This window comes from Centruroides vittatus, unplaced genomic scaffold (assembly GCF_030686945.1).
Source record: "Centruroides vittatus isolate TY-2023 unplaced genomic scaffold, ASM3068694v2 scaffold_932, whole genome shotgun sequence".
Lineage (NCBI taxonomy): Eukaryota > Metazoa > Arthropoda > Arachnida > Scorpiones > Buthidae > Centruroides > Centruroides vittatus.
The window spans coordinates 493,969-510,582 of NW_027122721.1; the positions used below are offsets into that span (position 1 = coordinate 493,969).

Genomic DNA, 16,614 nt, shown 5'->3' on the forward strand with positions numbered 1-16,614 from the left:
AATGAAATGAAACACAAGATTTGGAAAGACATGTGATGTGGTAGATGTAATAAAATGTTAATTTTTACCATGAAAAAACTGTTGCAAAAGCAAAAACCTTTAACACGGATTGCATCTTCATACAGCAATATCTTTTTTCAGATTTACCTGACTACACGTCGAAATTTGTTGTCTCGCATGTTTCAATCAAACTGCCGTGGCAGTATCTGCGAATAGATTCTGTATCGTGGCAGTTTAAATAAGTGTCCGGTACTAGAAGTATTTTCCTATATAAAAATTTAAGCACAAATTATGGATGCATATAACAACACGAGTTTAAAAAGAAGATAGAATTTGGATGTATATCGTAGACCTTGGTCTTCGGTCGTAGCAAGTATTGACATTCAGCGATGAGCCGGTGGCACCTTCTTATCGGGGGCAGTAAAATTTTCTAGGAATGTTCTTGTTACGTTGCCACTCTTTCTTAGTATCGCCAATTTCCCATTGAGCATATGTGTGATTCAGTTTCCACTGTATGTATGTGAGGGACATGGAGTGGCAGTTTCAATATCTGTAGACAAATTGTTTCAGGATAGCATATGATGCTTGTGTACTTTTATGTTCAACATATGAGTGAATGTATTTTAGCCAAATTTATGTTCTAAACTTTCATATAAACATGTAACTTTTGACATATAATTATGAGTGGTTAAATATAAATTAAACCTTCTTGTCTATGTATGCCTCCAGACTTTTTGTATCTCCGCGTTATCTAAGCGAGAGGATGTCTTAGAAGATATTAATGCAGGCCTGACATACAGAAATTGGGCCGCTTTGACCGATTCACAACTCATTCAAGCAATTACAAAAGAGGGTGAAACGTCTCGGTCAGATTTAATAACAACTCTATTAACTTGGCAACACTGGATACGTTATGCTCTCGTGAAAATACTGTTCCTCGTAATAAACCCTTCGCTGTCAACTTCTAAGATGCGCTGCGTTAAAGTGGGTAGCTACAAATAACATTTTTCTGGTGAAAACTATTACATTCGAAACTTAATACACGTGATTATCGTGTGCTAAAATCTACACATTTATTAAAATTATCGATAATGATGTACGCATTTCAATCGTGTGAAACAGCAATAGGTATGATGAATTTCACTATACGAATGATATAAAATTTAATTGAGAAACACTACAGTGTTTCCATCATACAGTTCAAAAATTAACAATAGCAACAAACTAAGAGGGTGCTGTATAAATGTAAAACTGGTAAATGCGAACAAAGAATGTTTGTTTACTGTAACATTAAATTATATCTTACATGTTGTTTATGTGGATTTACATTATTTGGAAAAAATAAAAGTATAATGTATAAAAATTAAATTAACCAGCGTTTAAGGAAAAATTTCACTTTATATTGTTCTTCTTGGATTAGTAAGCAACCATTGACATCTGTTAATTGACCGAAAAAGCAAAGAGGTTTTCTTTTCACTTTTATATGCACAGACGATTTACAAAACCGCCAAAAGGATGTTTAGGTCAAATTATGTATAATAAGATAAATTTTCCCAACAAAATCAATAATTTGAAGACGATAGTGTTGACTATAAAAAGTACTGGATGGAAACGAATGATTCTTCATTTCTAGAATTATTCAATTATGACTAAAGGATTATTTTTAAAGCCTTTACTTATTCGTGTTTATGGAATAGATCACAGAGAATCATATCAGCAGCTTTCTCTCCGATCATGCAAATTGGAATGTTCAGGTGTCCAGTTACCACAAATAGCATTATCGAAGCATCTGCTACTCTTAGGCCTTCTATACCTTTAACTCTAAAAAAATAATAGTAAAAGAATTAAATATGTAATAACTTTTTTGAATAACTTTTTCATTCCATAAATAGTTATAAATCTTCTGCCTGCTTTGATTTCGGTAACAGAAGAACAATCTGAAAAATCAATTTTCATTGCCTCTTTTCTGTTTAATCCATGATTATATTTCTTTACTGCGCACTTTAACATTGATAATGCATTGTAACACTTTAGTGTATAAAAGTATAACGTTGTATTTGATTTCTGGACGGTTCACATACAGTACATATTACTTGATGATCATTTTTTCCTTTCGCATGTCGGTTGACAACAATTGTAGTCGTTTATTAGGTTGTTACAAAAATTTTTGTGTGATTTCACAATGTTTTTCAATCAACAAAGCAATAATAGCGGCCAGCTTCCCATCAAAAGTCCTCCCGGAAGGCATTCTATCCCTCCCCTTCTCGCGTTGGCCGGCTCTTCAGTCGCTGAGCGATCACCCTGCTGTTCTTCCGGAGTACAAGCGAACAGTAATACACTCCTCTATTGAGAATGAGAATCAGAACTGAATTTAGTAGCACGCAAGATTATACTGGCAGATCTTAATTTTGTAAGCTTAAAACACTAATAATATTATTGTTAAATAATGAATTTAATATATTTATGAATTTCTAAGAAGACTTTGAATTAACAACAGTTGTGGGATTAATATCACTTCCCATTTTACACGTTTCACAGTAATGGTATATTGTAAATGGAAATGTTGTTGCTACACAAGCGCGATATTCGTCAGTGAATCTATTATAATATTCGCAGCCGGGGACACTCACTCCAAAATTTCTCATTGCTTCCGTGGATGCCATTTTCAGGCAGTATCTCAAACCTAAATATTAACTTATTAACTGATTCTCCACAACATGTAATACCACGTAAACTTTTCTTCACATTCAACTGCAACTTTTAAGTCGTAGGGATTTCAAAACAAAATTGAAATCGATGAATGGATCGTTATGGCGATCGCTAGATTTGATGGTATCCAATCCTCTACTTTTTAGACGTGTTCGATATGGGAAACATGATATTGTGTCAATCGATGTAAAGGGTTCGAACATTGTTTTCCATACCTAAATAATAATAACAAATTTAATTAATTTAACTATAAGCGGAACGTTCATCAAACAAACATTTAAATAAATTTTAGGAAGTTACTCGTCAAAAATTTTTTTCATTACATCAGCGCACAGTGGCTAATAAATATTTGCCACTGTGTATAATTATATTTTATATATGTGCACGGTTACCTCTTCCATCCCGATAGACTTCATTCTGGGCAAGAACATGCAATGGCCTAGTATGCAAAACATACAATCCCTATGCAATGGCCTAGTATGCAAAACATACAATGCCCTGGCCAATGAAAAAGGTGTAGTGTATTCATTTAATTGTAATTGTAATCCGAAAGAAAACATATATAGGAGAAACAAAAAGAAAATTAAAAATAACATTAAGTGAACATATCCGAGCAATTAAAGAAAAATATGCAAATTCAGCAGTGGATGAACATTGTAATACAGAAGGTTGCGAAATTGATTTAAATACAGTGAAAATAAGGAAAAAAGAAAGAAATAATTATAAAAGACAATTATATGAGCACATAAATATAATTAAACAAACTAATAGAATAAATAACAACACCGGAAGGGAGATCCACCAATCATGGAGAAGGGATTTGTGAAATCTGGACGTTAAAAACCTAGAAATTTCTGAATTTGTTCACTCCAGTTATAAACAACTTAATCAACAACATTCCATACCCGGGAAATTGTTGACCCTCGAATGGCAACGATTGTCCCCTAACTATCAACAAACCGTTATTCCTTCGGAGCAGGTAGATCATCTTGCACGATGGTTTATAGTTAGCGTCCGAACTAGTCGTTTATTTAATATCCCGGGAACACCTATGGCCCTAATAGTGATTCGTTTTCGATCACGTGACAAGTTTTCCCATCAAAAACTTATAAAAGACGCTTCCTTCCCCCCTAAGGGGCTCCTTCGTCGCGCTTTTACGACGTGCACTACGCCATCCGCCGGACTCGCAAAAGTTTCTAAGTTCTTTAAGTGCCACTGCCCTGCCTACGGAAAAACAAGCTCTACGTGCCATCGGCCCATTACCGGATTCTCCATCAGCCAAACTTTATCGTCACTTCTGATTCTGTCTATTACGGACTCGTTAAGAGGTATGAGCATATATTTGTAAACTCTCTCTCTCGGACCCCTTTTTTGTTTATGAGGGTAGACGTGTAGTTTTGTTCGTTTCGAGTTTAATAAATCTTGTTTTTGTTATAAAATGGTGTCTTTCTTGACTGTCGGCTTCGCCTTATCGTCGGCCCCAATCTTCCTCCTCCTCCACTCGCGTAACGCGTAACGCGCCGTCGACGTAACAGCCATCCTGGACACGTGAGTCGCCGGAAAAAGAGGTACGACAAACTCTTACCTCCCCGGGATCTCACACATTGGTGACAATCGAGAGGATATCAACAGACAATCGACTTATTCGGCATCCCCCCGATTTCACAAATTCATTATAGAAGGGAAAGGGAGGGAGAGGTATAAAAAGTGAGATAGGAATGAATTGGAAATTCAGGCCCCCACTGGTGGGCGAGTGGACTCCGTCTCCGCTCATACTGGCGGAGACCAGACCCTAAACACCGGAGTTCGATCGGGGGTTCGCGCCTCACTCGGACGAGCTGGCAGCGGGAGTTTTTTCCGGGTTTTCCTCCTTGCATATGACGTCTGAATAGGAGGCCAGTTCCCCATAAAAGTCCTCCCGGAAGGCACGGTTTCCCTCGCGTACGTTTAGGCCGTGAGATAAACGGCCGGCTCTTCGGTCGCGTAGCGATCAAATCATCACTTTTCGGAGGAAAAAGCGCATACGGCTAGAACCTCCATATGAACCAGACAAAGACAATTGGAATTCAGTTTAAGTGAAAAAGAATAATCAGAAATGTAAGTTTTAAATCAGAATTAAATTTATAGATTTAATGTGATTAACTATGATGTATAAGGAATAGGTATCAAGTTATATGGTTAATGTGGATCACGAGTTTCTTTGGAATTGCGAAGAAGATTCGGAAATATAGAATCTGTAAGTATTTTAAATTTATCTTTGTATACTAAGTACAGTACATTTATCAATTAACAGGACTTTATTATACTGGAAAATTATGGATGCAGACAACTAGTCTTACTGATCAGAAACAATATTTTTTTATTTATTTTACCTGTACAAATAAAATAAATAAAATATATTGTTTCTGATCAGTAAGACTAGTTGTCTGCATCCATAATTTTCCAGTATAATAAGTCCTGTTAATTGATAATGTACTGTACTTAGTATACAAAGATATAATTTAAGCTATAATAAAGGACACAAAGACATAATAATTAACTGTAAGTATTTTATTCTTGGGAAATTATTGTGATTAAATTAATTTTTAATTATAATTGTACCAGAAAAATTGTTAATTGTAGAAAGTGTCTTTTGAATGCCTGCTGGAGAGGGACGAACAAGTCCGAAACACAAGTTTAAAGTGTACGTGTTCAGGTGAACTAAATAAAAAATATTATTTCTGATCTGTAAGACTAAATATCTGTATCAATAATTCCAGTGTAATAAGTCCTGTTAATTGATAAAAAAAAAGTGTCTGTATTAAGATTTGTATCAGTGGAGTGACGGAGTAAGGAAACGGAATACATGAGTGATCTGTCAATGCGGTAACTTCTATTAGGACTGTATGTAAAAATTGGATTCTGTTTACGTGTTAGACACAGGAAGAAAACACAGAACACTGCATGGTGGCCAGCCCATTGGCCAGGCACAAACCAATGATTAACTACCAGTGTTCAATGGTTTTATTTATTCGGCCACTGGTGGGCTTGATTTGTGTCACTGTATGCAGAATTTTGGCACACCTGACACTGGATACAGTACGAATACATGCAACAGTTAATTTTTATCTTATAATTGCACAATTTATTCGTAACAATTTAATACAGCACTAATTCAAACTTAATTCATTTCGGAAGTTAATTGATTTATTTAAACAACTGATACTTTAACTGGGTGTGCACAAATCCATTGTTCATGAAATAACGAATTCGCTTACAACGAATGATTTTCGACAGTCCAAGTGATCCGTTAAAACATTCTACTATACGTTGCAGCTGAACTTCTAAAATTCAGTTGGAACTCTGAAATTTTTGTTTTATTTTCAATTACTAATTAGATTTTATACTTTTATCTCACTGATTATGTAATTCTAATAGAAGTAATCAAAATATAATTAAAAAGCAAATTGAAGTGAAGGCTAACGCATTTTTACATCACTTACTTCTTCGTTTAGGTTGAACACGTCTTAAAATTGTGCCATTATCAGATGCAGGTGATAAAGAAAGCCATAATAATTCAATATCTGGCCATTCAAGTTCGTTGTTATATTTATAATTTACAAATCCAATCGTGTCAACTTTTCCCAAACATGACAGTGGACCTGAAAAAAAAATAAAATTAATTTTAAATATATTCAAATATTTATTAACCTTTTTGATTTTGATTTTACCTGTGCCATTCACTAAGAATTTATTATAATTTATTACTGTAATCCCTTCTATAGAGTAACTATAAGTTTTTGCTTCAAATGCCATACCAGTAATAGTTCTTAAAGATTTCTTCCAACTGGTAAATCCGCTACAACGGGAATCTAAAGCACTTGTGTTGTATTTTTACACGCGAAAAAATTCGTAAAGATAATATATATATTACATCAAACTTTTCTAAAGTATGCTTTGGTCCAATTCCTGATAGCATTAATAGTTTTGGAGAATTGAAGACTTTAGTGGATACGATCATAACGTGTTTGGTGTAAGCTTCGTACAACTCTCTATTATGCTCGAACTTAACTTTATAAGCACGTTTATTGTGGATCGACATCTATAAATATAAAAGTCTATTTACTTTTATACTTTTTTTACCCACTAGTATAAAATAATATGATTTACCTTGTGAACGAATGCTAAAGTTAGGATCAAAAGATTTCCTCGACCCCGTACAGGATTAAAAATTGCATTGTTGCTTAAGTTTCGCACACCAATGTACATTAAAAAAAACATGATCTACTTACATTTTAAAAGCTTTTTAGCAAATGTTTTTAGGACATTAAACATTGCTTTTTCAATTAATTAAAAATCTACTAATGTGAGGTAGAAAATAAAAACTTATCACACCAGTGATAATAAGCATAAACACCCAGGTATCAATGAAGTACATTTAATAAAACAAAAAGGGGTGTACATTAATTGCGATTACTTGAGTAATTAACATGAAATAACCAAAATGCATTTCAGACTATCGCAATAGTCCTTCTTCAGTTGGTATACATATAAAAAGGTTGTAATACTTAAAATTATACAAGATAAAAGAACCTCTGATCATTGAACATTGAACAGGTGCAGAGAAAACAGGCTTAAGGCGGCCTCATAATGTTACACGGTAGCTTCACGTAAGGGTATTAAAATTAGCGGAACAATAACGTTATGCAAAACAAATTATATCAGCATATCTTACTACTGTTATGGTATGTAGATATAATTTGTTTTGTATAACATCATTACCTTATTATTGTGTCTTTGACCGGTGCCACATACCTGTTATTACGTGTTAAAAACCTATTGTTTTGGGGTTTTCGAATACATATTCGGACAAAAAATTGGAATGAATGTTGAGTCTAAATTAACCTCACTCGTTGGCAATAAAACTTTTCAAATAAATTGGAAAAATGTACATATAAAATCGTAAGGCGTTTTGAACATGTGACTGATGCAAATGGATTGCACATTGAACAAATGTTGTGAATGAAAACCTTTTGCGTGTTTCCATTTTGTGTTTCTTGTTCTTCATGCGACATCTTTTCACTAGTGGTAAAAATTCGAACTAAATATTTTTTTTTCATTTTCCTTTTCTGCATGGTTCATATAACATATATACCAAGTTTCATCAAAATACGTCCTAGAGAACGGGCTGTAGACAGGTCTGAGAAAAGCAACTTTAATTATAACCGTCCTGTACTTTATGAAACAAAATAATAATGTTATAAAGATTGCATGATATTTAAAATTCCTTATTGTACATACGCTAAAGAATAAAATGATACAAATTTTTTAGAGAAATTTTAGTAAAAATAAATATTCTTAAATGTGATTTTCAGCAATTGTTTTGAAAAAATTAAATTTCGGATGCTCATATTTTTAAAATGATGATCTTTTTTTCATATCTGCTAATTCTTCACTTTTTTCAAACCAACTCCTGGTGTTATCATCTCGATTGTCAACTTTAATTAGACTCTTAGTTTTGAAATTAGACTGCAAACAGTTCAATGATTTTCATTCTTTCTTCAAACCTTCTGTTTAACCCTCTAGAGAGTTTGGATCGGTCAAGTGTCATATGTTATTCTCTCTAATGTGTTTTACATTTTGACCAATGTCGTCTTCTACGCTGTATAACAGCAATCTAACATTTGGCTAGAGCATTTAACGAAGAAAGCAAATATGGTGACTTTTGAATAAACTTTCATTAAAAAACGCTTTTATTAATATAATGCATATATTCCAACGGTCAGAATTAACCTATTTCGTAATAATTAGTAATATAAAATGTTTTTATGATAAAATCCCATAACAGATGGCGCCATAAACAATTTTATTTATGATTGCTAACCTAACAGTTATTTCTCAATAAAATCTCATAACAGCTGGGAAAGTTAAGCAACTCGTCGCTAGATTTTTCAGTTTTGAAAACAAATACAAGTTTCAAAGTGTTAGATATGGGGATTATTTAACTCTCGCCCTGCGAGTTCCTAAGAGAATTTTTTAAGCAAGCCCATAATCAAATCTACTGAGCTACCAATGTGAGATCGGTGCACAGCGATGGCATATTCATTCTTACAAATCTATAAATATTAAAATAATTTCAATTAAAAATAATGTCAATTAATTTTTTTTCCTTGGTATAAATCAAAATAACAACAATAACAAGTTTCATCGAATAATTTTATATGTGATCAATATTTCAGTGTTTTTATTCAGTGATCGTTTTATTAATTTTTTACAATAAACACCAAATTTTCATTCTGTTGAATATAATTAAAATTCTAATGTTAAAATTCATTATCAATATTACAGATCACAGAACAGACAACGTTACAGATGATAATTGTGAATTATTGTTAATATTGGGTTATTACGACTGTATAAGAAATTGCTATCCCAATAATAGTGAACACCAACGCACGATCGACAACAAATATATTCCATCCCGTAAAATTAGAAATTTCCTCACGACATTTAACGGAAAATTTGTATGCAGAATCTTGCGCAGAAGCATTACAGGAAAGTGATTTTGTATAGACGACTGTGGAGATTTTTCTTGAAGCATCTGACACACGAGAAGCAGCGAAACACATATTCATAAATAAGAAAAATTGAAATATATTCAAAGTAAAAATCCCAATCTTGTAATTTGTGTCTAAAGTAGATAACGAGGAAACGAACCAAGAAGAGACGCAAACAATACTTCCACCTACGACAGTTGTCCAAAGTAACAATATCAACGAATAAAATTCTTGAAAATTATCCGCGATTGTCTTGATTTTCATATACATTTTGGGAAGATGAAAAAGTTCTCTTCCGAAGTCTTCATGCGTATAATTCTGTATTTTACGCAACAATTCGACAAATCCTATTTCTAATTCTCTGCATATTGAAATGAATAATATAAAACAGAAATGTTGTGGCAATATTGAGAACAATAACCGAGATACGCCTAAGACAAATAAAATTGCAATTAAAATATTTTCCGTGATGGCAATTCCGAAAATTGTTCCTGTAGTAAACGTATTACTTGATATTTCCTTTTCCTCTAGTAAAATAACAAAAAGCGAGCATACATAAACTATGGCATGGATCCAGGTCAGTGCCATTAATATTATCACGATTTTTACATTTAACTGTTTTGAATTTCTTAAATCAAACAATTCGTCTAAATGAAATATCAGACGCTCTTTGTAAATTATAAATAAATCAAAAGTAACTACTGAAAGAATAAGAAATAACATGTAAATTGAAAACTGCAACAAATTACCCAACGATTGATAATTCTTTTGATTAGTAATTATTAAATAACAATGACAAACAGTAACAATTTTTTGTATAATTAACACAATGACACTGTGAAGTGACAATCTTTTCTTTTGAATGTTTAAACCTAAAATTTTCATATTAGCGAAGAGAATTTTCCAAGATATCGATAGCTGATTCATTTGATGCTCTGCTCTTGGTTGTACGTTTCCCACCCAAGAACTCATGATGACACTTTTCTTGAAAAAAAAAATTTATACCAATACGTTACTACATTTTACCCGTACGCAAAAAAACATCTATTTCTTACCTGTTGCAAGTCAATTGTGACAACTGTAACGAATAGCGTAATTTTGGCTCTTCAGTGTCGTGACAACCTGCAGACGTTTGCAGTGAAGACGATTTCTTTTCTATGCGTAAAAATACATTAAACTAGAAACTGTTGACGTCGTTAGTAAACACTCTTACGTTTAATCGATAACATTTTCATATTGAAATCAATAGAAAGAATGCATCTGAGAAACCGTTTTATAATGAAAAGAGAAGTAGGAGGTTCTGTATACAATAACATCAAGATGCAAGAAAACAATCACTGAATAAAGATGTACCTTCTGAAAAAAGATAATATAACAAATTGAAACAATAGCGAAGTGCAGAAAAAGTTTAAAATAAGATCTAAATATGGAATTAAATTTGAAAACCCGTGCACTTCAAACTGCTTTATAACAATAAAAATCGTAATTTGTTTATTAAATACGTTTATTCTTTTGTTTTCAATTTTGGTCTCTTACAGGGTCCGAAAGTAGCAATCTCAGTAAATTCGTCCAATGTCTTAATCTGCTGTCACTAAATTCAACTTTTCTGCACATTCAAAACACATCCAATCAAGATTCAGCTGCGATCTGTGAATGCGGTTTTTTTACATTTCACGTCGAGCAGTTCCATTGAGATAGAAAAGCAGGGCTTTCTTTATATATTTTTTTTCTGGCATGCTGCTTATGGATCTCAATCAATGTATCTCTCAATGTGGTGAAGCTGTGGCTCGGTATTGACGCAACTTCTTAACACCGGCAGCCGATTTGAACAATCTTATCTCTGCTACCTGTGTTCTGGATCACACATGTTTGATCATTATCAATATTCATATTCGTAAATGAAGATTAGGAGCAAATGACTGACGATTTTTCCTTTCTTTCTATCTCTTTCATAAGCACTAATCAATTTCGTTCTTGTATTAAGGGGCTTACTCAAATGATTCGTGTAAACTTATTTTACAGTGTCCATGTGCACTCTTTATTTCACTGAATTGTTACAGTTTATGTAAATAATAAAAGCGGAATTGATAGAACACGACTAAAAGAAAGTGTAGCACGCACACTGAAGAAAATCAGAGTATCCACGAAGAGTATTCAAGAGTAATTACGATGAGAATTCCGCTTGTTCATCACTTCACTCATTGTCATTGTGAGCCTAACAGAACCTTTAATTGGAATTGAAAAAAACCTTCTTAGTGCCCTATCAAAAATGAAAAATTGATTTATTTTATTAATTTCCGGAAAAGCATATAGGTTTTGTAATTGGATAAAAATACCACAATAATTATATTTGAAAACGTATCTGTAGAGGATGGAACTTATATTGTTTGAGGATATTTAGTATAAGTTTCCTTCCAGTTAATTAACTTAAATTTTCTAATTCCAGACTGAATTCGAACCAGGGGCGAATCCTGATGAAAATTTTCGGGCATACTGAAAGTTTTAATAAGAATAATAGGCCTATCTCTAGCAATAAACAATAGGCAGAAACGTTATTTGGTGTGAATAAAAATGTATGGACTATTATAAAGCCCACTATATCTACACATGAAATTTATCATAATGGAAAAGTATTAAAAATTTATGATAATAATTCAATTTTTGTGATCCCTTGACACTGGAGACCCGGGGCTTAATCCCTATTAGTCTGTATGTAGATCTGCCCCTATACACAATACATGTATGCTGACTGAGTACTGCAAGCTTTCGATACAATCTGGCCGTGTTAAATGCTTCGAATGACGTCATGCACGCGGATTTGTTTCCCGCGGAAAACCTCCACACGAGCAAGCGATCGAGTTCCCGCAAGCATGGCACTGACTTAAAACGGCTTGTCGCTAGCTGCCAGTGTAAAAGGAAACACAAATGATAAAAGAGTTTACACGTTAGAATAAATTATTATTGGCATATTTGTTCTCATGTAAAAAATATATTGACAGTCAAAACTTTCTCTTAAGTATGAGGCGCATTCTAAACAAGCCTTTGATTCGAACACTCTACAGAAATACGCGTACAAGTGTTCAAGTGATTTCTTGAGACAATATTTGGGCTTGTTGCCAGTTACTTAACACTGCAACACGCCCAAATAAAGTTGAGTTACGAATCAATTAAAATACAAACCACCTGGCTTGTTTACCTAGTTATATTAAATTCTGTATCAGGCTTCGTTTACTTACGTATTTTCAAAAGATTATTAAACAAGCCATCGATCATTCGTGTCATACGCTTTCTTCTAGTAGTCCCATTATAATTATGTACACAAAATGTTCATTATAGAGGAAAAGTTATTTTTTATTCAAAACTTTAATGACACTCAATATATTTTCAATATTTTCGTGTAATAGTTTAAAATATTGACAAAATTCTACAATTTATAACTGGATCTAAGGGTGGGCTGTGTTTTACGTGTGCATTTTCGGTGACAGAAAGACATTTCGTGTACTTTATTTAATTGTTTACAACTAAATAACAAGGATACGTAACGTTATGATGTCAAGGATAGAATACCCAAAAGAATTACAAAATAATTCTGTATAATTTTTATAATAATAATACTAAACTGTGAAGTACGAAATACTTTTTACAAATATGCAGTAAATGATTTTCTTGAACAATTTAGATTGAATATAGAGCAATAATGGTTTCAATTGTGTGATAACCGTTCAATAAAATTATTTTTACTACATATTTGCGGTAAGTGTATTGTATTAAATACAGGGCCGGATTTACATAAGGGCATTTGGGGCCTGTGCCCAGGGCCCCCACAAAAATAAAAAAAAAATTATGTTTAAACATAATTTTTTTTCTATTACGGCGACAGCTTAGTGTGGCCTAATCATGAGAGCAACAGGCAGAGAAAACCAAACCCTGGAAAAAACCTATAAAACATCGGAAAATTTCGGGAAAAAATTTCACATAGGTATTTTTCAGTTAAATTAAAATAATTAGTTTTACACAATAAAATATATGTATGTTTACAATAACCTTATTTTTAAATGAAATTTACAACTTCCTAGTTCAAATCTAATTGAAAGTACAGTATTTTGTGTAAATTTTCTAAATCATCAAATTTGCCTACTCTTAAAGGGCGGACCCCCACCGAATTTGTGCCCAGGGCCCCTGGATTGGTAAATCCGGCCCTGATTAAATATAAAGGGATTAAAGGCTAATTAAATTCATAACGAACTGTTCAGTAATTCATGTTTTGTACACAAGATGGCGCTAAGTATGAATTATTTAAATCAAGGTCTATAAACACAAGGTCAGGACACCAACGTCCACTATTGAACCGCCATTTTGGATCCACAGTTCGGAGGACACGGTATAGATTTTATGCCATTTACATGTCGTAAATTGCACGTTCCTTCGAGTTCGAGCCACAGAATTCCTTTTATAATTTTAAATAAAGTATTTTTTTCATTTACAAGTTACTCTGACACATAATTAAAGGCTTTAAAAAAGTAGGTTTCAAAGTAAAAAGCTGTGTGAATTATTTTTGCTGTGTGAGATTTGTAATATAATAATAAACGATTACTCGCTTAAAAGACTGCAGAAAATTATTTTCTTCTTCTAATTGATGTTTTCCTTCATCAGGAACAAGATTTCTTGCCATATTTAATAAGAAAACTTCAACTGAAATTTAGTGCATATTTTATAATTATTATTGCTTTTATATATTCATATTTTCATACAAGTAATGATATTTGCTGCATAAACTACTTCAGTCTCGCCTCGTGGTAAGTGAACATTGTTTCGAGTGGCCATGTTCAAAGCCCCTTTGCCTCTTTTTGTGCACATAAAAGACTACCCACTGCATACCAACTTTACTTCGGTTCGACCCGAAGACTTCGGCTCATGAAAAACATTCGACTAAGGTGTAATTTTGTACAATCTCTCGATCGAGTTAGCAAGAAAAGTTAGCTTCACATATAATTTAAGGCGTTGTCCCAGTTACACATGCGCTTGGGAACACGTATGCCTATAATTGTACTTGTAACTAGCTATTGTGAATCGCTTTATATTTCTATTAAAGTTATTCGTTTTTTAAACCTGTTAACCTGTCGTTATTCGGAGAACGGTCTCCTATCGACTTACTTAACGCGCCCTCCACACTCGAGACAATTAGCCCTTTTATTTCAAGCCATCCAGTGACAACGTGAGCGGTCTTCACCAGAACGTCGCCGTTAGAAGAGGTTTAGAGTTTGATGCTCTACTTTTCGTTTCTCGCATATTTATCAAATTATAGAGGAAGGGTGTTCGTAAAAAATACAAGAAGAAAACAATAAAAGAATTAGTGCTTACTTAACCTAATTTATTGTAGTTTGTTTACTGCTTTTCCCGTCAACTTTTCCCGGCTATTATTTATAACAGAGGAAAAGTATGACCATCGCAAAAAAATGCTGACCAAGCTTATTACATTTTTGGACTCGGAAAATATTAAGTTAGAAAGTTTTAAAATGATCATCACTCAAGCTGATACTAATGCCGTTAACCAAACAATAAGTAAGAAATATTTGTAATTATTTAATAACGCAGCGCAAAATATTTACTTGTAAGTTAATGGAAAAATAATTGAAGTTGTGTACAATTAAATAATTTTTTTAACATGGATTGTGAAAAATTTATATAAATACATTGTTTTATTTAAGCTTTACCGGGTAAAATGCTTTTAATACACCGATTACTTTAATACGCTTTACATAAAAATTTAGTATAAATATTTTCGTATTTTCCGTAGAATACAAAACGTAGCTGTAGAAACTTCATTAATGATTATTTTTATTTCTGAAACGTTATTTTAATACACTAGAAATTGCTTCACATTTATGATTACTAGTAGTAAAGGATATTTGAAAGTTAGGGGATAAAATGTGTAAGACGATAAAATAGGATTTTACAGTCTTACTCATTTTATAGTTGAATAGCACTATTGACAGGTTGCTTACTTAAATCACGAATATACAGAAATCTTTTTCAGTTACTATTTATTTCCTGCTGTAATTTAAGTATTTGTCACAGAAGTTGACGAAATAAATTATATTTTCTTAATTCTTTCCACCTTGTGTACACTCTTGACAAGCTCTTTTAGCAAGCCCATTATGGCCAGGTCACAGTAGGGCAGCTGGAAGGTGAGGAAAGGGGCCCGACATATCCGGATTCCATTTGTCTGACCCCCCAAACGTTTATAGTAATCATGAATGCGTCGTTCAAAAGGTAATTGCTTTCTGGGTTACAGATCAAAAATTTTACGATTTTCTATAAAGCGATTCTTGAAATGTACAGAAATCGCAAAATGTATTTTTTTTTTTTTATTATTATTATCTCACACTGAAGACTCTCGTAGAAAAATAACTCTTTGGTTTAAAATGCATATCTTTTAAACTTTAGATATTCTTGTTATCGGTGAGGTTACCACGAAGCTTCAGGTCGATAAGTGAAAGTTCCCAGGGGTTTCCCATTCAGATATTTCAGCCTCACGAATTACTTTTATGGTTATAAAAATGAAATTGCCTAGCAATAAATAAATTTTATTTCAAATGTTACTATTTTCAAATGTTCAAATGTTTGAAATATAAACATTTGAAAGAAGATCTGTTTTTTTCTACATTCCGCTTTTAAGTGCCAAGCTTATGTTTACCACAAAATATCGGTTAAGAAAAAAATTAAAAAACGATCATCTGCGTTGGGATTATTCCTTCTATATTATCAAGTACTATACTTCTATAGTACTTGATAATACTATATGTGATAAATAATAAACACAGTTTTATTATCCATCACAAAGATAAACAGTACTGTTTCGCTAATCCAGCCTCACATATGACGTTTTTGCGTTCGCGCTTGGATGGCAATAGAAGTTAGGCTCTACTAACGAACTATTTACGGGCGACGATACTGCCACCAAGAGTCGAAAATGAGCACCGTTTCGCTCGAATTCTGGTGGAAACAAAGTGTCGTAGCTTATAGCGGTGGGACATCCAGTTTCAGTAGAATAACTGAACTGGAACTCATCTGAATGTGGAACAGTTTTGACAGAACAGCTAGATGGTTTCATCGGAACTGGTTATCATTACATAACGTTGGAATTGCTTAATCTGTTGAACTAGAAGGTCCCTGCTCGGCTTTATGCAGGACATGAAAAGCTTTTCTTTCTATTCTTTGTTTTTTTCGTCGATCTGCTCCGAATCATCTTGTTTAACTCTGAATCTCAGGAAATATATATTATCGGGAAACTTGGACTCTTCCCCCATCCCTCCTCATTAACTGCCAAACCCTTTCTCCGATTTTCCCAAATTTTTCGTACTTATTC

General features: G+C 33.1%; 1 protein-coding gene across 1 annotated transcript; it reads right to left on the minus strand.

The window, feature by feature from the left end:
* Positions 1-1,676: 1,676 nt before the first annotated feature.
* LOC136990441 (ecdysone oxidase-like) lies at positions 1,677-16,359 on the minus strand. Its single transcript, XM_067288827.1, has 6 exons — positions 16,189-16,359; positions 6,630-6,790; positions 6,420-6,547; positions 6,192-6,350; positions 1,874-1,937; positions 1,677-1,821 (listed from the first exon to the last, which is right to left on the minus strand). Exons 1-6 carry the CDS (start codon positions 16,357-16,359, stop codon positions 1,677-1,679), a joined length of 828 nt encoding a protein of 275 aa, XP_067144928.1.
* Between the last annotated feature and the right edge of the window lie 255 nt (positions 16,360-16,614).

Bases quoted from the DNA above. Each gene is read 5' to 3' on its own strand.
- LOC136990441 (XM_067288827.1), bottom strand. From the start codon at position 16,359: ATGAAACCATCTAGCTGTTCTGTCAAAACTGTTCCACATTCAGATGAG. The intron at 6,791-16,188 runs GTAAATAGTTCG...TTATATTTATAG, and splicing joins TGGTGGCAGTATCGTCGCCC to ATGTCGATCCACAATAAACG. The intron at 1,938-6,191 runs GTAAGTGATGTA...TTGATTTTTCAG, and splicing joins TGTTCAACCTAAACGAAGAA to ATTGTTCTTCTGTTACCGAA.